The sequence below is a fragment of the Anser brachyrhynchus genome, assembly GCF_964034855.1.
Source record: "Anser brachyrhynchus genome assembly, chromosome: 7".
In the NCBI taxonomy this organism is placed as follows: domain Eukaryota; kingdom Metazoa; phylum Chordata; class Aves; order Anseriformes; family Anatidae; genus Anser; species Anser brachyrhynchus.
In genome coordinates, this window is record NC_137701.1 from 35,110,917 (window position 1) to 35,126,495 (window position 15,579).

A 15,579-nucleotide genomic window follows, 5' to 3' on the forward strand; every position below is an offset into this window, starting at 1 on the left:
GAACCAACAAATCCACCCCCAGAGATCTCCAGACATTTAATGATCCTTTATTTATGTTAATAAGAAAAACATTTAAAATCTACAGTATAAAAAGTTTACCAAATACAATAAGAACAATTAATAGAACAAAATTCCCCCCCTTTAAAACAGAAGCATCTACATAGCTTGATGCTAAAAAGAGCTACTGAATGACCCTCCTCTGCATCTGGATGATGGCAGTGAAAACAGAATTAAAAATGAAACTAATACATGGCATTTCTTTAAAAAATGTTCAGGTATGCTCAGTGTCTATAATCAATCATATATTATTAATTGCATATTGATGCGTTACACAGTAAAGCATTCATATGAATCGGTTAGCTATGTATCAACCATTGCAACAATGCATAAAAGAACGCGTTTTCCAACACGTAACTAGTCTGAGTCTGTTCTACAATGCAGATCTCCGCCTTTAGTCTTCCAGCAGATAGTTTGGGTTGACAACCAGGTATGGGTCTTCATCAAAAGTCTCCTCTTCTCTGGAACCCCTCAGGCCTGACTGAGACAGCTCTATCAGAATGTGGTCCTGCAAAAGACAAGAAAATTGCATTCAAACAAGAATGGAAAGGACTGTTTTGTTTGTCCTTTTTTAAAAAAGCATCTCCTTTTTTTCTGCTGGTAGCACCTCTAATTGACAAATTATTCAACCGTTTTAGCTGTCAATTCCCTCTTTAATAGGTTCCTAATCTCAACAATTACCTTCAGTGGTAATCTCCTATATGTAGTATGCTTTCTGGGAACACATCAGTCTAGTGTTTTCATATTTCTAAAAATGAGAAGTGTTCTGCCTCTTTCCTACTTCGACATTTTTTCTTCCAAAAAGCCCAAAATGTAAAACAAGTAACTTCAGTGCGTGTACATATTTTGATCCTGGGAAGTAACAATTTCTACTTCAGAGAAATGTTTTAAGTAAGACACTCTAAAACGTAAAGCTATCCAGTGAATAACATGTTTTGTTAATATTTGTGTGCTAATACAACTAAAACTACAGAAATACAGAAAAATAGCACTTATGCTTCTATAAATAAACAGCAGAAAATAAAATAGCACTTTGAACTTTTGTGTACTAATACACACCTCTAATCTATTTCAGTGTTTTCTCTGAAATTAGTTTTAACAGTTATTAAACAAAGATGGCATTTATGCTGTATCAGTCAATGACACAGAAACACAAAACACATTTCTCAAATTAAGGAAATCTATTAAAAAGGAATAACTGCAATACATATTAAAACTTTTTCACTATCCACACATCCTTATACATACATAACGTGTAAGTCGGTGAATGACTCTCTCTATGATCTTCTTTTTATTTATTAGTTCTTCTTCAGATTCTATTTCAGATTCAATTTCCTTTAGATACCAATTAATAAGTTCGCTCTTCTTTAATGATGAATCGTCCTCTTCTGCAAACGAAAAGCATTAAAAAAAAATCTGATGACAATACCATTCCACATAATTTGCATAAACATAGCAGCTGTAAGATAACTTTCAAACCATAAGAGAAAAGGGTATCTATGTTAACATTTATAATGTTCAGAATATAAACACACAATAGCTCTCTTGTGCTTCTTAAAACAACATATTTTGCACAGGAGACTGCTTTATCACGGTTTAATTTGAGAAGAAATGTTTAACACAGAAATGTTTAACAAATTCCACTGAAAAATGCAAACCTTCTAAGTTTCAGGTGAATTTGTTTTAATGAAGAGCCAGTTCGCACATGTTGACACAACTCAGTCTGCCAGATTGTTAACAAATGCATCCTTACCCTCCTCTGCTTTCCTGAGGTGCAGCACAAGAAGATTAGAAATTCGTCGGTATTCAGAGAAGCCCAGCCTAAGAGAAGCTTTGGGTGCGGCATCCTTGTTCGTGTCCTCTGAATGGCCATTGATCCCATTCACAAGACCATTGACCCCAGCCGGAGCTTCTGCTGCACCTGTTTGGACACATGCTCAGGTTTAACTCCGCAACATCATTTAACTGGCCAATAATCTAAGCCACTAAAAAGTGTGGCACTGACCAACCAGGCAAGTGGAGCCTACAAAGAGGCTGAAGAAATAACAGAGTGAGTAGGGATAAAGATTCCTAGACAGTATTAGAAGAGAAATAGGTGGGAAACGGAAGTTTATACTCTAACAAGGTAAGCTATAAAGGCTGGAGGTACTTTCCCCTTTGAAAAGCTCTCTACAAATAATTTACCATTGACTCCATCTTGGTCTTCTTGATCCTCCATTTGCTGCTCATCTTCTTGGTCTAAATTGATGTCAGGAGTCTCAACTCTAATGATGGATTTATTTAAAAGCCTGAAAGCTTCCTTCACATGTTTTGGGTGAACCTGGGGAAGATTTGAAAAAACATGAGTTACAGAGGCACAGTGGCTCCTCTAGTATTAAAGGTTTCTTTCTCCAGTAGTTCCAGTTCACCCCGATTCTGACAGTCTCTCTACCCATCTCAACTAATCAATCATAAGCAGTAAAGACCCCACAGGTCAAATTACATCCTACTACAAGTATTCTGCAACATGGGGTTACAGAAGGAATAAACAGCCTGATGAATGTTTTAGACTTTAGCTATCACATGGTGTCAGTAAAGTTTTTTTACTTATGCCAAGAATATTTTGAAGAAGGATCAGTGGAGCAAGAAACATGAAAGAAATGGGTCTAAACAGAAACAATATGAAAAAAAAGTTGTAATTAATGAGACTCTCCTCTGGAATTGAAGAGAAAAAAATGGACAAATCTTCCTTACTTCAGCCATAAAAGCCATCAGTTTCTTTATATGTTGAATTTAATTAAAAAATAACCCACCTCCTCACTCATGGGATTTAAATATGTACAATACCATAGTCACATGGAAAACCCAGAGCTGCCACAACATTTCTATGAACTTTCACGAAAAACCTGATACCTCATCACAGCAGTGCATACGGGCCATAGCTTCGGAGAGCCGAATCATGCTTTCCAGCTGCCGCACTGTGATTCTCCAGGATGACTTTGTCACTCCAGAGCCATCGCGCTGCCGTAGCCGTTTATACTGCTCCACTATAAAGTCCTCGGACTCCTTGGATATCTTTGTGACATAAGATGGTAAGACAGTTTGCCATGTTAAAAGCATTCAAGTTTATGCTTCTTGAATCAGATTAGCAGTTTCCAGACTTTTCTGTGAAATATTTAATTCTATCACACTTACCATACATAAATACAATGGACAATCATATCAGAATTACATTGTAATAATGATTATAGTAACAGTTATATGGTAAGTACATCAACTCTTCAATTATCTTTGTTTTTCTCTTCCAGACTTGCTTCAGACTGTCTCTATCAGACTGTTCTGCATGCAAACACACGCAAGTATACACTCAAGACTACTAACACCAACTACAGCTTTGTGTACATGCTTTTTAGCCTTTGTCTATCTGCACATGCACAGATCCGACTGGAAAACAAACTTCCCACCACATGAAAATGAAATGCAAGTTTGCAAAACTCTGTAAAGGGAGGGTGTTCTCTCCTCCCATTTGAGAAGAATGACAATAGAGTAACTTCCAACAGATTGAAAAAACAGCCCATACAAAAAGCTCCTTGGATAGACCACAAAAATCTGTACTTAGAGCAGTCTCATGTTCCGTGTTCTACCGTAACAAGAGCAAAGAAATATTGAGGAACACCACCCTTTTAAAATAAAGACAAACAATCTGCTGGATTAAGCAAGAGGTCAATAAAAGACAAATATCTCTGCATTCATGTATCGAATAACCCATGCCCTTGAGGTAAGAGATTAAGGTCACTGATTATAACATAATCTCATCTGGGCTGTCTGGATTTCTGGAGTGGAAAAAAAAAAAAAAAAGAGTGCATGGCTCCAAAATACGTTATGTTTCTAGATAACAACTGAATTTACTGCTCCTTTCATGAGAGAGCACTACACTAAGTGTCTGCATTCATCTGAAGAAAGCAAGCTACAGAGCGACTAATCCTTTGGACTTTCTCACACAGATTAATTTCTACAAGAAAGCAGTATTACCTTTGGTTTAAACTGTCTTGCAAACAGCAGATACCTTCTGATATCGTCTAATGAATACACACGATCGACAGATTCTTCTACTCTGGCATGCAGATCCACTATACGTCTGGCAATGGCATAATCTGTTACCTGGAATAATGTTGCTCTGTTAGATCACTCTTCCAACACCAGCCAAACGTCAAAACAACAGCTGTATTCTTCCTTCCCATCCCCTTCCCTCACTTGCACTCAAGGCTGAGCTAGTCTTTCCAGAAGCAAGATATTGCCAGAAGACCCAGGAGAATGCCCCGGAAGGTTTCAATACAAGGACACAGCAGAGAAGGCACGAAAGGCAGTTTTAGGATTTACAACCTCTTGGAATTCTCCTGGGTTACAAGTTAGACATAGAATAGGCAGAAAGCAGCACTTTGCAGCGTGGGAACCGCTTGCTTTCTTTACAGCCTACTCTCTCTCTTTCAATAGTCCCTTCTCAATTAGATAATGATGCTGAGCAAAACATCTGAAAGAACTGTACGGAGACAACATGAATCTCTGCATCTTTTATACTCCTGAGGCAAATGCCACACAGACAGGTGGTAGCAGTCTTAGCCTTAGTGACTAACAATTTGTAAAACTGACTAACGTTGTTACGTTTGCAGGTCAAATCACCACAAGTACCCTTGTATTCAGCACTGTGTTCAAATTTGTACTGCCAGCTTTTAACTTTGCAGACAGAGAATAAAAGCAGAAGCAAGAGGCTCTCATGAGATCAGCTTCACCTAAAATTGCAGAGGGCCACAGAGATGGTCAGAGGGCAGGAGCACATTATGTATGAAGAGCGACAGAGAGCTGGGTCAGTTCAGCCTGAAAAGAAAGCAAGTGCCTCATTGGCAAGGCCAAATTGTTCCTGGAAGTACAAATTAACAAGAAAAGAGGCAACTGACACATATTGAACCATGAGAAATTCTGATTAGATATAACTTTTTTTATATATAAAAAAACCCACAGATTTGTCAAACATTGCCATAGCAGCCTACAGACTGCAGAATCTTCATCCGTGAAGATGCTCAAAATTTGCCAGGTCAAGGTCTTGGCAACCTGCTTTTAATGATCTGCTCTGAGCAAGAGGTTAAACTAGAGATGTCCAGAGGTCTTTTCTGATGTAAATTATTCTACAATTGTTCAAAATTACCTCATTACATTCATCCACAAGAATGAAGAAGAGATCAAACCGAGACATGATGGGAGCAGATAAGTTTATATTCTGTTTCAATGACTTGGATCTATCATAGCGCCCACCAACTGGGTTTGCTGCAGCTAAAATGGAGGTCCTGGCATTCAAGGTAGCCTGACAAAAAAAAAAAAAAGGAAAAAGATGTTGTGACTTGCTAAACCAACTTATTGCAACTCCAAGAGATCAGCATGAAGTCTTTTATACAGAACTGCAATGATTATATTACAACAGCAGCTCCTCAAAAGAGTCCAAACTCTTCTAACCAGTCCCCTTACCCAGCTCCGATATCATATTCTGCCCAGGTACAGTTTAATGAGTCAGTATTTTAATATTATCACACAACTACCACCAATACTGAAATAAGCCCTTAAAACTACTACTAATCACCCTGTTTTTAAACAGTGCATATATACAAATCATTCTGCGAGCAAACAAAGCTACACCGTTTGAGGGTTACTTCAGGGTTAGGATTTTCCCCATACTCATTCCCATTTTCTGTTTCCTTCCCACTACTGTCTCTTTTTTCCCTTCAGTACAGTTTATGATTCTTTATGAGCACAAAAACTTTGCAGGTAAGTGATTTCTCTCTGCCACAGCAAGGCAGCTGCAGAGCTGACATCAAAGTCTGACAGATGATGTTGGATCAGCGTGTGCCACAAACTCTCACATGATCATGGAGACTACACAGCCAAAGGAATAGCACAAGCTACCTTTACTCCGGCTTTAGTAATGGATATCGTCTGCTGCTCCATTGCTTCATGGATAGCTACTTGATCCCGCAAGTCCATTTTGTCAAATTCATCGATGCAACATACACCCTGCAGCAGAAGAATAAAAAATAACAAGTTACCCAAATTCAATCACATTTGGGACAAAAGCATTTTTAAGACAGTTTGTGGCCTTTTGTCATTAATCAAAACCATTCTGGGGGTGCAGAAACCTCTCTAGTTCCTGTACTCACATTATCCGCCAACATCAGTGCTCCAGCTTCAATGACAAATTCATGCGACTCTTCGTCTTTTACAACAGCTGCTGTTAGACCAGCAGCACTGGAGGCTTTTCCGCTGGTGTATACAGCACGAGGACTGAATTCATCCACGTGCCTATTGAGAGAGAGAACAGCGAGAAACTGTGTTACGCAAACTTACAAAGACAGACTAAGACCTGCAGAAACAAGACAACTTTAATGCATCGCTGCTTTCAAGCCCGAGGGCCAGGACTCATTCCTTCCTTCAGGAAGCGGTTAACATTTAGTTAGGTCCCCCTATCTGTAACGATATCTGAGCGAGCCTTGGGAACTAAGCCTTATCTAACTGCAGTCTGTTACAGGTCTGTTATTCACTCTTGGTTACACCAACAGAAAAAATAATCCGGACCTCCTCCCACAAGTTTTCCGCTGACTTCACAAACTCAGACAGCTCCTCACAGGTCAGGCAGAAGTCAGCACAAAGGAACGGCGCGAGGCTGCACAGCAGGAAGCAGCTACGCTGACCACAGGCAGCCAAAGGCAGCTTTTGTGATGCCTCCACATTTCTGAGATGCAATAGACCTCGGCCTCACAGAGAATAATCCAGAGGTAAGAGAGCATCATAATAAAACAAAACCATATTAAACAGAACTTGAAGTAAAACACAAAAAAAAGCATTATAGCTTGAAGATGTAGCATTAGATATAGTTATTTCGTAATTATTGTTCAGGCTTAGTAGCTGTCTAGTTGATCAGTGTTGGGACCTACCAATTTAGACTAAGCTAAAGCAGGGGGGAAAAAAAATCACTATTTTATCCACCTCTAATGTTTTGAGATATGCAATGTTATATATTTTTTAATATTCAATGACTTTCAAAAACATAAAAACTTGTACTTCCATAATTATCTAAACAACAACAACCACTTCTTAATTTAATTCTTTTTTATTACCTTAGGGGCCTGTTGAATTTAGTTCAGCTCAAATAATTCAACCACATCCAAATTATTCCTGGAAAATTTTCTCAACTATTTTACTTCCCTTTCCTCTGTTTAACATAGGAAAGGCACAGTATACATTTATAGCTCTAGTCACACTGGACAATATTTAAATATTGAGTTTTAAAGAAATACTTACTTTAGAAATTGACTCTTGGCTGTACTTGGATCGCCAACAACACAAACATTGATGTCCCCACGCAATGAAGTGCCTTCAGAAGTGGTCTTAGGGACTCCTCCAAAAAGCATCAGCAGGACCCCACGTTTCACTTCATCATTACCTACCCAAGAAAAGACACTCAACGTGCAACTCCACATTTTTCCTATTTTAAAAAACTTTAGCCCACTAGAATTTTAGAGCATTTAGGCACACCCAACTCAGAATTTATTTGCTAAACATCCACTAAAAGCCTATTTATGTTCTTGATGGCTCTAAGTATGGACAAAATTCAGCTGATCAAACTTTTCAGACATAACCAAGGTAAGTTCTCAAACTAGTTTGAAACCAGAAGCAACACCAGACGTATGCAGAAATATATCGACGCACAACAGCATATGGATTTTGAACTCTTATATCTTCCGAATGATGCCCATATAAAGTAAAGCTCATATCCAACTGTCAGCCGTACGGTTAAGTGGTAGATCACCACATAGCAAAACCACTTTGACTACCTTTGCAACCCTTAATAGTTTAACAAAAGAAGTCCTTTGGAATTAGGTTTTCCTTTTCTAGCAAAACCAATTCCGGAGGGAAGAGTTTGAGATAGTTGGGATTGGGCTTTCATGCGTTCCCAAAATGGTATTAGAAAGATATCAATAAGAACTAATATTTTCACAAGGGAAATCTCTTTTCTCTGCAGCAACAACTGGGCTCTTACCGTGGATAGTGGGAAAGAGGCTGGTACACAGATTATGATAAAGGTTCTTATCTTGGCTCATTTCAAACACCTTTTCCCACTCTTTCACGGTCATTTGATTTTTGATGCTTTCTGCAGTCTGTTCTTCATCTCGGAGCTCTTTTCCACCAAACTAAACAAAGGAATTAAAAATAAATAAATAAATAACCATGACAAATGTGATCACTACTGAATGCGAGTACTGCAGACAGGAGCTTGTACAAACTTGCACTCTAAGCTGAGCAGAACACATTCAGAAAGACTAGCCTTAGGCTAAGGCAGCTCATCACCTTCTATCTTTAAAAAAAAAAACAAACAGAAAAACATACAGACAATTCTGTAGCGGGAAAATCAAGTCTAAGCTCAGTTAACAAGAAAAAAACAACAGGGATGCTTGTCTAGAGAGTAAAAAGAGAGCAAAAATAATACAGCTTCCTTTGGCTAAAATTTGCCTTTTTAAGTATTCTTTAACCAGAATTTACACGGCCTTTTATTACTAAAACCCAGTCATATTCAGTGTTACTTATTATGTTGTAGTAACACCCTAAGATCTAATATGATAAAACAGAGGGAACAAGAAGGTTAGCTTTTTTCCCTGGGACAATACGAGTCAATAGGATTTTCTGGAGGAAAAGTAAATACTGGATAAATTTATGAAATTTGAATGAAATAAACGAATCATTTAGCTTTTTAGAATAAATTGATAGAATTGGCAAACTCCAATTTCACCTCCATGAAAACTGCTATGAACAATAAAGACAAGGTAAGAACTTGCTATGTAAATTCACTCAGAATATAACGGCAGTCAAACGCACGGGAAGGTGGTACATGCACCTATTTAAAGCTTTACCTGTCCTCACCCCCCCTAATTTGAGGTAAAAACAGAGCGGAAATCTTCAGAACTCTTGTATTTATTTTCTCTGTAGACTCACCCGTGGATTTGTTGGTGCGACATAACAGGCTAGAAAGACTAGTTTATAGGACAGTTCTCTGACTCCAAGGGCACGAAGTCCTCGGATGCCTTCGGTTTCGTAGCCCTCTGTCCCGCTAAGCCGGGAGCTGGTTTCCGCGCGCACTCCTGCCGTGAGAAGTAGAGTCAGCAGCTGCCAGAGCAAGCTGCAGGGACGTCACACGGAGGTCAGGAGCAGCAGCAACAAACCTGGTGTTGAGAGCTGAGCCACGTCAGGCACGACAATCAGTGATCCTGTGAAGTCACATTTGTCACCTGCCTGGGCAGACTCCACTGCTTCTGCACGCAAGATCACCTCGACGCTGCGAGGAATGCTGCCTCGCGGCAGCTCAGCCTGCGTCTCCTGAATGCGGACCTGAGGAGGTACAGAACATCAAGCGCTCAGATGTTACCGAATTTCAAACTGCTTGTAAAGCTAATACAGCTTAAAAAATAAATACAGAAAGTGGCATTTGCTGGCTGCCATCCATATCAATCATGAAATTATTTTTTAAATGAAACAAAATCATACTTTACTAACCACGAGTTACTATCTAAGGAGTGTTAGGGAAACTGAAGAGGATACACACCTAGGAGCCACAGTGACAATTCTGAAGTTAAGGAAAAGTGTTTGGGCAACTCAGAGTCCAGTTAACGTGACTGAAAAAGCGTTATTGTGGAATACGATGTGCTGAGGATTTGGAAGACTAAATCAGTCTAGAAGAACAAAACACTGCCGATACTAAATACCCCTGCTGATACCCCTTTTCATACTTGCATAAAATAATTACACACGAAGTACCTGTGACAGGAGACTGACAATGGCTCCAACACAGGGGTTTTCAGTGACTTGTTTACACACTAAGCTGTGCAATAAAACTGCTTTGATTCTATTCGTAACTTCCCATGCTTACACATAAGTCTTCCACAGACAGAAAGAAATTATTTGCAGAAACTCCACTGCCTTTTCTTGAGATCTCTTTTTGAGGTTGACAGAACCAAAATCAACTATCTTTGATATGCAGAAGTACAAACAACACCTTGCAACTACCACTGGAACACAGGAACATCATCATTTGTTGTCCCCCTGCCCCAACTTCCCCACTGTACCTTTTGGAAGTCAACAAATCTTGATTTGTTTGTGTCCAGCAGGAATCTCCTTCTGTTGGCACAGACCGGGTTTCTGCAGATGTTTGGCTGCGTATATTTAAATTGCTGCTCCACATCTTTTATCACTGTCTGACAGTCCAGGCACAGGAAGGTTCCACTTACAAGCTCAGGATGAACTGGGTGGGTACGTACCACCTGTCCACTGATACGCATCAGAGAGCCAATTTTTGCTGATGTCAGTTCTCGAATTCTGTTTAAAATGGAAATTCATCGGCATTAAATTCTTAGTAGGGTTGACATTTCCAGGGGGAAGGTACTACCCAACCAGTAGCTACATAGTTTCATTCGGTCTGTGACTAAAGAACTGTTGTAATACCCAAAGGAAACTAGGTTTCTGTTTTCCCATTTCTTGATTTTATTTAAAATTTTAGATTAATACTAAAGGCCAAACCAAAGCAAAGGTTGATTCATTGGTACTTCAAAAGCAACACGCTATCTATACGAGCTTTGCAAATAGAGAGGTTACATTAGTTTGCAGAATACTGTGAACGTCAGTATTTGAAGCAGTTTTTCATTTGTGAATCATAAAAACACTGGACTGGAAAGGCTCTCAAAGATCAGCCATAAGGTCTGGCAGCTTCTTCACAATTGTACTGGTAAACTGTACGTTTTGTTCTGAAAATCAAAAACATTTTCAGTAACCTTTGACACTTTTTTTGCAGTAGCAAAAACACACAAGGAATGAATAATCATCTTACTTGTGCCTTGTAGGCAGATCTTGGAAGGCAACATAGAAGTCCTTGTTTGAAGGCACGTTTCCATGGTCTCTGGCAAAAGTCTTTACTGCTCGGCAAAGATAAGGATAAACCCTGAAATACAGAAAATAATAAACTAGTAATTATGAATCCATTCAGAAATAAGCTTTGATCTAGTAAAAATAAATTTCTTAAATATGAGGTTTTTTGGAATACAGAAAGCAGATAATCTCAGGTAAGACTTTATAGGCCTGAGATGGCAGCACTGGTCAGCCCTCATGTAACCTCTACGTTTTACCTGTAAAATTCCTCCTGAACAGTGGTAGAGAGCTGCTGATTGAACTGCTCCAAATCCACAAAGCTGACAATCAGTGTGTTCCGCTCTGGCCGAATCAGTTCTTCAGCATCGCGCAGGTATTTGACTTCCCCATCACTGTTCTGGAACCTGAAAGCGAGTACAATCCAGCAAAATGTTTGACAGTTATACATCAGGCAGCAGCAAAATACTTCTGCTGTCAAGAGAGGAGAAGGAAAGGACGATATGTGCTAAGGAGTGTGCAAGGAAACGATGGCACCCCCCATTCCCTTGCAAACAGCTTTTCCAGTGATGCCTTTCCTTCTGTCCCCATTCCACACACGCCTTGCAAACACATGGATCTGCTTCTTGCCCCACTGTTCTACTACACAGCCTTTCTGCTGCGGTCTAACCATGACCTGCACCAGTAAGACAGGCTTTGTTCCCTTAGGATCACGTGAACAGCTTCCTTGGGACATGGTGCTTAGGGACATGGTTTAGTGGGTGACAGTGGTGGCAGGGGGACAGTTGGACTAGATGATCTTGGAGGTCTTTTCCAACCTTATTGACAGAATCACAGAATGGCCGAGGTTGGAAGGGACCTCTGAAGCTCACCTAGTCCAACTCCCCTGCCAAGGATTGCTTAGAGCACATTGTGCAGGACGGCATCCAGGTGGGGTTTGAACATATATAAAATATCCAAAAATACCTAGAAATATTTCTTCAGAGAAGGAGACTCCACAACCTTACTGGGCAACCTGTCCCAGTGCTGTCACCCTCACAGCAAAGAAACGCCCCCTCATATTGAGCCAGAACCTACTGTGCTTCCGTTTGTGCCCGCTGCCTCTCGTCCTGTCACTGGGCACAACTGAAGAGAGGCTGGTCCCATCCTCTTGACAGCCTCCCCTCAGGTATTTGTATGTATTGATGAGGTCTCCCCTCAGCCTATTGTTTTCCAGGCTAACGAGGCCCAGCTCTCTATTAACGACTCTGTGATCGTTGTTTGCTGCAGGAGGCCCCCTCCAAAGCCCAAACCCCACCACAGCTCCCCCGGCGAGCCCCCGGAGCACCCCAAATCCCCACACGGCGACTACCCAGGGAGCTCCCCACAGGCCGAGCTCCCCCCCCCAGCGTCTCAGCGCCCCCTCCCTCAGCCCTGCCCGCCCGCCGCCACCCCGGCCCGGCCCCGCTCACTCCTCCAGGAAGGCCAGGAACAGCTTCTGGCACTTCTCGGCCACCTCATCCCGCAGCTGCTGAGGCGCCGCCGCTGCCGCCCCTCCGCCCGCCGCCGCCGCCGCCAGGTCCATGGCGACCGCCGTCCCCTCAGCCCCCTCAGCGCCGGCTCCGCCCCGCCGCCTTTCCCGCTTCGGCAGCGCCGGCCAGTCAGCGGCCGCCGCCACGCCCGGTCCCGGCCCCTCACGGAGGTTTTGGCGCCCAACGCCTCTGGGAGGAGGGGCCTCGGCGCCACGCTGCCGGCCGCCATCTCGGCCCGCCCGCCGCCATCTTGGGCCGCCCGCAGCCATGGCGGCTGGCGGGAGGGGGGGATGGCGGCCGGTACCCGGCGCTGCCCCAGGCCGGCAGCCGCGGCTGAGGGACAGCTGGCGGCAGGGACAGGTGCCAGCGGGGAGAGCTTTAATGTCTGGGAAGAACTGGTCGCAGGCGCGCTGCCACCTGCGAAAACATCCATCTGGCGGAGTCTGTCACGAAGGCAGCCAGGGGCTGGCTTCTTGCAGTTCTGAAACTTCAACAAACATTAAAAAATAAAACCCAAGAGTGTGAGCTTCCGGTAGTAGTGTTCCCTTATGTTGCAGTGCCCTTACCATGTAGCGCACAAAGCCTTGTCTCAGCAAAACGGCGAAGAAAGGCATTCTTAGATTTTCTCTTAAAAGGTTGGCACTCCGTAAATCCCATACTTTGTGAGACCATACAAGCAAAAATGGGCACAAAAGCAAGTGGGTTGTCAGTCATACATCAGTATGAATCACAATTTACCTATAATAATTATTTCTGTTGAATTTTCATCATTTTTCTTTTCTAAAACGAGTCTGCCGCCACTCTATACACATACTGATAATACCCAAGACAAGGAACAGTAAATAATTAAAATCTAGTGAGGCAAGTTGTATACTCTAGATACAGCTATCAAGAAAACACGCCTTTTTCTTCCCAGCTCTTTTCCTGAGTTTTTCTGTATGTATATTTTTAGCCTCTTTATCATTTTGTCATTGTCTTTTGCTTTTGTCATTTTTGCCTCATTTTTTTCTTAGTCTTTAGTTTTCTTCACTCTCTTTTCCAGATCCTCTCTTTTCATACTCCTAAACAAACAAAAAATCATACTCTATTTTTATAGAGTTTCTGTTTTCAGTCTCTTTTTTCCAGTCCCTCCTTAGAAAAAGAAAAGAAAAGGTCTCCTCTTTTTTTCCCAGACTCCCTTTTCTCCAGATGCCCTTTTCAGAGTCTGTTTGGGAAACAGAAAGAGGTTGGGAAAAGTGTCATTCCCTGCCCCACAAATTCCTCTTATTTTTTCAGAGTCTCTTTGAGAAAAAAAAAGGAGGGGGGGGAAGGTTTCTCCATGCTCTCTTTTTTCCACAGATTTTTTTTTTTAACCGCAGAGTTGCTTTTTTCCCATTCTCCATTTAAAAAAGAGACTCTAGGATTTGTTTTCAAGAGCTGCACTTTTTTTTTCCCCTAGAGCTGCACCTTTCCCTGCCCCACTGTGTTTTTCCAGAGCCTCTCTCTATTCAGTCTCTTTTCCTAGAGCTTATTTTGTAGTCATCCCCTTCCACAGTCTATTTTTCCAGTCCCCTCTCCCCTGGTCTCTCTTTTCTGTGGGACTCTGGAAAAAGGGGGGTAATCTTTCTTTCCCAGTCTCCATTTAAAAAAAATATATATTTTTTTCAGTCTTTGTTCAGCCTTTTTTTTTTTTTAAAGTTGTTCTCCCCACGGTCTTTCTTTTTGCCCCATGCTCTTATTTATTTATTCTCAGAGGCTGTTTGTGGTGGAGAAGAAAAAAAACAAAAGCCCAATGCGTGTGTCACAGGACTCCACGTTTCAGTTTTTGCTTACGTACCTGAGGCATGACTGCTCGTCAAGCGTGAACAGCCAAAATACCAAAGTGCTGAAGTGGTGATGGTTAACACGGACAGGTCCCCAGGTTGCCCCAACAGGCAGTGCACAAGTGACATACGTAGACGAGTGTCCTGCTGCAGGTGAGTCACTGGAACATAGCGGCTCTTTGCTGTGGTTTACCAGCAGCAGCCAACATGTTTGCGCTCTTCTACGTGTCTTGTATGAGAAAATCAGCCCTGTGTTGTACAGGACCTCTGTTCCCTCTCACCTTCATACTTCTAACCCTTTTAAGCAGTGGGGTGGGGGAAACCACACACAACCCACAACTGAGACCAAAGTCTGAAAGACTCCTCAAGTTTTATTTGGAAACTGAAACACGCAGGGCTTAGCATCATCCCTCAGAAAGATCCTGCGAGGGCAGCCTATCAGTTTCATTTTATCTTGCTTTTATTATCAGGAAAGCCTTCAGGGACAAAGGATGGTGAAGTTACTGGCACAATCAGTGTGTGAATGAAGCACTTTGCCTTTTACATAAAGTAATAGCTGATTAAACTTATGCAGTTCCTGCATGAATGTGAGTCAAAAGAACAAATCGTTTCAAGCTTCAGAAGTCTGCAAGAATATCAGTTGTGTTTTTTTTTTTTAAACTTGAAAGCATCTATAAATCATCACAGCGATGCAAGATTTTGAGTCAGCTAGTAAGATTAAAGTAAGGGAACTCTTTGAACTCCTTACAGATGATCAGCATCATCTCAGAAAGGCCCTTGGTGTCTAGTGGAACAAATATGTTTAGAGCTTCTCTGTTACAGACAGTTATGGATTTGGGGAACACCACTAAAATAGAAATCATCAATAAAAGGAAAAGGATGAAGCAAAAAGGTGAAATCAGAGGTAGTTTAAAACAGACACTTGTTCATCATTTTTGCTTGCTTGTAATCTCTAGGTCATTAACAGTACTTTCCTCATGTTTATAGACAGACTCTTAGAAACATAAATACAAAGCAGGCAATAGATTCTGCATCGCCCAGATACTTATTATCTTTTTCACTGTAAGCTATGCTTCAGTGAGTTCAGTGATTTTCCTTCATAATGAAGTTCTTTCACTAATATGAAACTGTAAAAGAACAAGCTTAGCAACTTTCGTAATCATGGGTGGAACCAAATCAATGCCTATTTTGTAAGTACATAAATATAAAATGGAGATCAGCACTTAGAGGGAAAAAACAGTGGCTAAAGCAGGTACGTCCAAGCAGATTACTGT

At 41.4% G+C, this 15,579-nt stretch overlaps 1 protein-coding gene across 1 annotated transcript; it reads right to left on the bottom strand.

Moving 5' to 3' along the window:
* Nucleotides 1-35: 35 nt before the first annotated feature.
* Nucleotides 36-12,610, bottom strand: MCM6 (minichromosome maintenance complex component 6). The gene is made up of 17 exons (XM_080600749.1): nt 12,444-12,610; nt 11,253-11,399; nt 10,958-11,068; nt 10,200-10,449; nt 9,300-9,465; nt 9,073-9,218; nt 8,123-8,273; nt 7,384-7,525; nt 6,243-6,384; nt 5,992-6,099; nt 5,240-5,395; nt 4,069-4,197; nt 2,950-3,111; nt 2,242-2,377; nt 1,811-1,978; nt 1,306-1,445; nt 36-565 (listed from the first exon to the last, which is right to left on the bottom strand). Exons 1-17 carry the CDS (start codon nt 12,554-12,556, stop codon nt 452-454), a joined length of 2,481 nt encoding a protein of 826 aa, XP_080456875.1. The 5' UTR covers nt 12,557-12,610; the 3' UTR covers nt 36-451.
* Nucleotides 12,611-15,579: the final 2,969 nt, after the last annotated feature.